We start from the raw sequence: 6511 nt of genomic DNA, 5'->3' as shown, positions 1-6511 counted from the left end.
ATTACCAATTATCATGCTTCTGAAATCTAGCTACCTGATGATTGTACTTGAGCAAAAAAATAATTACCATTATACACGATTAATTATTGCTTCTTTACTACAGTCTACTCTATTGTCATATATGTAATCTCTTGCGAGACTTATAGAGGGATTAAAAGATGTTTGGATCTATAATATACTATATCGAATATCTCATCCATGTTAAAAGGTTTTCTTTGGCTTCTTTTGAAGGTGTTTCGATGGATGAAATAACTGGAAAGCCCCGTATGGTGAAGTCGCACATTATGGGAAATAAACAATTCCCAAACTCTCTGTTGGGGACATCTGGGACTGGTCGACAGTCTCAGAGTCCAGAACAGGGGAAAAGGGCAAAGCTATGAGGTTGGTTGAAAAACTGGTGAAAAAGTCTGCAAAGCTTCATCTTTCGGTTTCTCCAATGTTGCTCTTCTTAAAACAGCTCCAATATGTGAATCACATTTAGATTTGGTACATGTTGCAACAGGTGAGAACTGCCTCTTTTATACGGCTCATTTCTAAATTCTTGGTCATTCTCTACCAGTTTTTCTTTTTCTTACCATGTTATGACCACCCAAAATTTACTTTCAGGGAAAATCCACTTTCAGGGAAAATCTACAAGCTACAAAGTCCTAGTAAGAGGTAGTTAGGCTCCATGTAAGAAAAAGTCTGGAGTTTACTGATTTAATAGATAGGCCAATTGATCTTTGCTAATAGCGAGGCAAAATGTGCGGTTGCATCTACGTTGGTAGATAGTCTCTCTGCGTCTGCAAAGGTAAACTTCATATTTCAGATCAAATCAATAACGCGCTACGACTCTGTTTGACAAGTTTTGGACAAGTTTTGTTATGAGTTGGCTGAGCATGACCAAAACTTGTGTACAGAAGTTAAAAGCAAATAAATTAGCCGAGAGAAGAATCCTTCACGGTGGTTTAGGGGTGGATCTTGGACCGAAGAATTCATCGCGGTGATCAAACATCACCACCCCCTTCTGGCTATTCCGAGAGCACTGCAGCTGAAACCTTGAATATCTCATTTGGCGCGAAGTTACGCACGACAAATCTTAAAAAGCTTGGGGTGGAAAGAGGTCTGTTAAATCTATCCTTAGCACTTACTGCTTTGAAAATTTAATTTTTCTTTTTAATATTTCTACACCGTATTTTGATCCAAATTTTATTTCTAGTTTTTTTTTTTTTTTTTTTTTTTTTTTTTTGAAAATTGTATTTATTTGATTAGAATTTTGACTTGAATTTTGAAATTATATTTAAAAAGTAAAATAGAAAAACTAAAAATAAAAGGGTTAGAACTACTAGAATTCTTAGTCAAATTTTAAAACAAAATTAAGTTTTTAAAGTTATATTTTTTAGTTCAGAATTGACTTGGATTTTGAAATTATATTTAAAAAGTAAGACAACAAAATAGAAACAAACTAAAAATGAAGGGTTATCATTACTACAAATTACATCATGACAAAAAAACAAAGGCAAAAATTAAAATATGCAGTATTTTTCATATTGCTCTTATGGAATTTAACGATATTCATAGGCTAAAAACGAAATGTTACGATGTGGGAAATTAAATGTAATATACAGGTACAAAATTTAGAAAATCTATTTGATCTCAGCTTTCAGCATCGCCTGAAATAACCACCTCATCTTTGGGTGGCTTCTCGGCATGGGGTGAATCAACTTTATTCTCGACCGTTGGACTCCTCGGCTGCTGTAAAGCCTCCTTCAAGCTTTGAAGCTCCCGATCCTTCTCTGCAAGCTTCTCTTGCAATACGATAGCCTAGTTCATTGAATACGAAAAAAGAAACTGATAAATATAGAAATTGATTCAGAAAGTGACCAAAAAATATAACACGGATGATGCGCGTACCAATTCGTTTGACCTTTCAACGTCATTTGTCAGCCCCTCCATATATTTCTGCAAGGCTGCATAGATTTGTGGTGTTAACATAGTTTAGCAGTCAATATATCACCGTCCCAAGTAGTGAAAAATTCTGACCACATTATTTTAGGATTAACATTTGAAGTCAATTTTAGTGTTTTAAAAATCTTGTGTTTGATAACAAATTAAACATCGTGCAATCAGCTTGATTTATGATAATTTTTAAATAGTTGCTTTAAAGTCGGATTATGAAAAGAAAGTGACTCTAAACGAAAATTAAGGTGCTTAATAATTATTCATGAAAAAATCGCAATAACTTGAAGCATGCAAACTGTTCCAATTATGAACTTCAGAAAGTCGTGCAACAAAAATGAGTATTTAATGATAGATACTGACCTTCGTACTGATTTCTAAGTTCCGTATTTTGAGATTTCTGCAACGCAAGCTTTATTCCTAACTCATGCATCTGCAGTCGAGGGCGAGGGGAATGATTGCACAAACAAATGAAAGTAAAATTATCAGGGGGCACAATTTATCTTTCAAAACTCACCCTCCTAAAAAAAAACTCCATTTGAAAAAACTCCATAAAAGAGGTGAATGAACATAGAGTAAGTCACAACAGGTCGTAAATAAGGGACTATACCTTTCCTTCAGCAGCTTGATTTCCTATCTCTTCATTTTCCTCTTGCAGAGTCCTACATTTAGCCATCAGCATTTTACCCATCTTGCTTGATGGAGTAAAACTTACTGCGGCAATGTTATCTTGCAGCTCCTTAACCTTTTTGTCTTTCTCCTCAACCAAACTCTGCATGTCATGAGAAAGTCAAATAATTAATACTCAATTCACTAATCTTGATTTTGATTTCGAGTTTATGCCGTTATCATAGAATTCAAATATAATATTTCACTCACAAAGATGGCTCCTTGCAACTTCGGCTTTACTGTTTCACTCTTTTCAATCGGTCAAAAACTACTTTTCAAAACAGTTCTTGACAAACCCCCCCCCCCCCCGACTCTCCCTTGTAATTCACTCACAAAGTAACCCCTCCCAAAAAGTTTGTGGGACCGCCTAGGATCTTTTAGCATCCACCCTCCATTAAGTTTAACCATGAACGGAACATGAAGAAAAGATGGATAAATGACAAATGCTAAGATCTGGTCAAATTCGTATTCTAATTAAGCTTTTAAAATATCTGAGCTTGAATGAAAAGATGCGTACAAAGCGAGAGGTATCAACCATACATATCAAGATTGGTAGTTCATGTAAAACAGACCTTCAGACGAGTAAACTCTTCATGTATTGCAGGATCTATCAATAATCTTCTAGCCTGTTAAAGTTAGTTGTAAGAAAGTAAGTTAAACCTGGAGACATAAAGTAGAAGTTTTCTATAACTGACATTACACATCACAACTAGCACATTTGCAATTTATCCTAAATGAAAGGAAAATAGAAAACAATTGGCCCACCTCCACCCTCCAATAATTTTCAGAGAGGCCTTGACCCAAGGTCAGCAGATAACAAAGATTTTTCAATAATAGGGTTTTACGCCCAGAGGATTGAATTTAGGACCTCGGAAAGAATATCTAAACATACGAAGACCTTCGAACTAGGGTCACCTTGGGATTGTCAAAATGGTTGATCACCTTTCTCCTCACATTTCAGAGATTTCTAAGACCTTTAAGATATAAATTCACGGTTTCATAGCTTAACAATATATATAAAACAACAAGAACAACCATATATCATATTCTCATCAATCAATTCTAGCATATATAAGCAACTCAATGTCTTGCTTCGAACATTCTTTATATAAGGAAAAACTGAAAGGAAAAAACACATTAGAAATGTTTATAAAAGTACATGAAAAGTCAAAAAGTTGTGCTACGTTGTTCTCAATATCCAATCTTAGTACTATGCACTTCTACCAAACCAAAGTTAAAGCGTCATTAGTACCTGCATGGATGGTGGCTTCAACTGTGCTTTCAAGTCCCGGACTGCAGCCTGGATATTTGAACAATATTAGAGATGCCTGATCTTGAAAGTACTCAGAGTAATCAAAATTGTAATAGCAAATGAAGAGTTTCATAAATCAATCCGAAAGGAATTGTGAACCAAAATGCAAGCAGTAGAGTAATAACGATGAAAACATCTCCATTTCATACGTCACAAAAAGCATATCAGAATCATAAGTATCTCGGATGAAGCCATATTAGCAATTACAGACTTAGCAGTTCTGTTTTTGACTAAAACCTAGCGTCTTGTCTTGAATATGGATTAGGAAGCTTCAAGGTATCATGTTCAACTGCCTTTTACTTCGCGCAAAACTTTCACACAAAACTAAGGTTCCAAGTTCAAATTTTATTAACAACCGTATACCACCAAGGTTGATTAAGTCCTATAGGTTAATAAGAGCTGAAAATCATGCACGACAGATGAAAGATATTCCATTTTCATCATCCAAATACTTCCCGTATTTCAAAGTGGAAACAAATAAAATTTTCTGCCTCGAGTCTAAAAGGAAAAAGATGCACAACTTGCCTTCAACTCTGCAATCTCCTGCTCTCGTTTTGCAAATGTAACGATAAAAGCGGCTTCCTTCTTCTTTGCCTTTTCTAGCTGAAAGATGAAACACATTTTACATCTTGCATGAAAAAATATCAGATTCCTGATTGAATCTACAAAACCAAACATTAAAAAAAATATCGGCAAACCTGGTCTCTTAGAGACTCCTCCGAGAACTTCAGGGATTGCAGAAAGCTGATCACAAATTTAGGTTCTACATCGAAAGATCAATTGTTTTAAGGATGAGCAGGTCATAGAGGATGAACAGAAACGAGCATATCTCAGAGTTCAACAAACCAGGGGAAGCACCAGCAGGAATGAAATTCTCATTCTGAAATGAAGAAATCCACTTCTGAATCTCAGACTTGGCAATGTCAAGCTCTGTCTGAAACCAAGGTCAATCCAACAAGTAATTAAGCATCGCATATGAGCATCCTTGCATAATGCTTCAGTAAAAAGTAGTAGCTATCCAAACTCAAAGATAGACTGGTAGTAGGCAACAGATCATAGCGATTACAAAAAAAGTGTGAAACTAGACAATGATACCAGCTTTAACTACGGTACTGAGGATTAATTGATTAATACATAAACACGTTTTTTCAGCTCGAATAATAAGTTAATGGATTACAAGCCTCTTACATATCTAGTTTACAATTCTAGTTGATTATGACATTAGATTCAAGTAGGATTTTGGTTGTTATTCTGATTCTATAGAATTAATGTAGATTAGATCTCTCTACATAATCATAAACTATTAAACCATGTTAGGTTATGCTTTTCGAAAGAGCTAAATATTAGATGCACAAGGTGCCGTATATCAGGAACCAAAAGACAAAATAACAGAATTTCTAATGTTGGAAAGAAGGTTTCTAATACAAAGATTCATCGGACAGATGGATCTCCAAGCAAAACTAAGCCGAGAACTGACAAACGCTACGAATAGACAGGCAATGAAGAATGAAGACATGGAGATATGGTGAAATAACTAAAACCATACCCGGCATGCTGTGAGTGTATCCTCATAGCTTTTAAGACTGCACACGAGGTTTCAGAATATATAAATATACAAGGAACTTGAAGGATCGCTTCCTTTGAACAGTGCACGATATAGATATTCCGTAACATTTACCAATCACCGAAAATGATTCAATACCTCTCACGAAGTGACAGAATCATTCCTGTCGCTACACCTGGAGCAGTTTCTTCGACTTTAGCGTTAGCCTACGTTGAAGCAATTAGATTAAGCCGCAAATTAACATCATAATGAACAACAAAATAAGTAAAAATCGAAGTAGTAACTTAAGGTCAAATCAAAAACTAGAGAATCAGGTCGTATACCTTTTTGGAACCAAATAAGTCATCCTCTTCATCTTCTAGATCGCCAAAACCTCTCTTATTTCCTAAATTTTCATGAACATAGCACAAAATAAACATCAGTGAACAAATGCCAGTCACACACTAGCGATTAGATGCAAAGAATGTGAAATCAACCTGAATGACTATTGTTGTGCGTTCCAGTGAAATCGCCTCCAAAATCATCATCCTGAAAGAATTAAGAAATCAGAGAGAAACTCCAAGGAACAAACACCTAAAACTCGCGTGAAAAGCAAATCGAGCGGTGAAAATAAAACGGAGGAACTTACCTCCTCAAGATGACCGTGCGACGCCATTATAGCAAATTGCGCTTCTCACCAGAGAACTGCAACGCGCGAGACCACTATGACAATAGCGAGGGAAGCTAGCAGAGAGAAATAAATCCAAAAGGATGGACGATGTCACGCTTTATGAATCGTTCCGCTTTCGCAGCGAGGGACGGATTCCTTCGTTCTAATTCAATTTCCCTCCTTTTATCCAAAGGCCGAGCAACCGTCCACAATTAGGCCCATAATTAGAAGCCCAGTTTAGTAAGTCCACCGGCCCATTATAATGCCATAAGCCCAGTTTAGTAATTCCTTCGTTCTTCTTATATTTCCCTCCTTTTATCCAAAGGTTGAGTAACAGTCCAAAGCTAGGCCCATAATTTAGAAGCCCAGTTCAGTAAGT

At 36.0% G+C, this 6511-nt stretch overlaps 1 protein-coding gene and 1 pseudogene across 3 annotated transcripts; one reads left to right on the top strand and one right to left on the bottom strand.

Moving 5' to 3' along the window:
* The first annotated feature begins 247 nt into the window (after nucleotides 1-247).
* Nucleotides 248-1201, top strand: LOC147793028 (uncharacterized; annotated as a pseudogene). Its single transcript, XR_015420741.1, has 3 exons — nucleotides 248-502; nucleotides 624-790; nucleotides 900-1201. The product of XR_015420741.1 is annotated as an uncharacterized LOC147793028 (transcript).
* A 245-nt stretch (nucleotides 1202-1446) lies between these two features.
* Nucleotides 1447-6297, bottom strand: LOC111793209 (FKBP12-interacting protein of 37 kDa). Of its 2 annotated transcripts, none has more exons than XM_023674987.2 (14): nucleotides 6112-6297; nucleotides 5960-6011; nucleotides 5807-5868; nucleotides 5622-5689; nucleotides 5466-5502; nucleotides 4766-4853; nucleotides 4618-4682; nucleotides 4445-4522; nucleotides 3860-3907; nucleotides 3180-3233; nucleotides 2549-2710; nucleotides 2302-2371; nucleotides 1894-1949; nucleotides 1447-1803 (listed from the first exon to the last, which is right to left on the bottom strand). In XM_023674987.2, the coding sequence occupies exons 1-14, from the start codon at nucleotides 6136-6138 to the stop codon at nucleotides 1636-1638; spliced, it is 1035 nt and encodes a 344-aa protein (XP_023530755.2). In that variant the 5' UTR covers nucleotides 6139-6297; the 3' UTR covers nucleotides 1447-1635. The 2 variants fall into 2 exon arrangements, with proteins under 2 accessions (XP_023530755.2, XP_023530756.2); XM_023674988.2 differs by having other exon boundaries at nucleotides 4778-4853; nucleotides 6112-6293.
* Between the last annotated feature and the right edge of the window lie 214 nt (nucleotides 6298-6511).

This window comes from Cucurbita pepo, chromosome 4 (assembly GCF_057944985.1).
Source record: "Cucurbita pepo subsp. pepo isolate OVF chromosome 4, ASM5794498v1, whole genome shotgun sequence".
NCBI classification, from domain to species: Eukaryota; Viridiplantae; Streptophyta; class Magnoliopsida; order Cucurbitales; family Cucurbitaceae; genus Cucurbita; species Cucurbita pepo.
This window is presented reverse-complemented; position numbering and strand designations above follow the sequence as displayed.

Bases quoted from the DNA above. Each gene is read 5' to 3' on its own strand.
- LOC111793209 (XM_023674987.2), bottom strand. From the start codon at position 6,138: ATGGCGTCGCACGGTCATCTTGAGGAG. The intron at 4,683-4,765 runs GTTTGTTGAACT...CTTTCGATGTAG, and splicing joins TCCTGCTGGTGCTTCCCCTG to AACCTAAATTTGTGATCAGC. The intron at 2,372-2,548 runs GTATAGTCCCTT...CCTCGACTGCAG, and splicing joins ATCAAGCTGCTGAAGGAAAG to ATGCATGAGTTAGGAATAAA.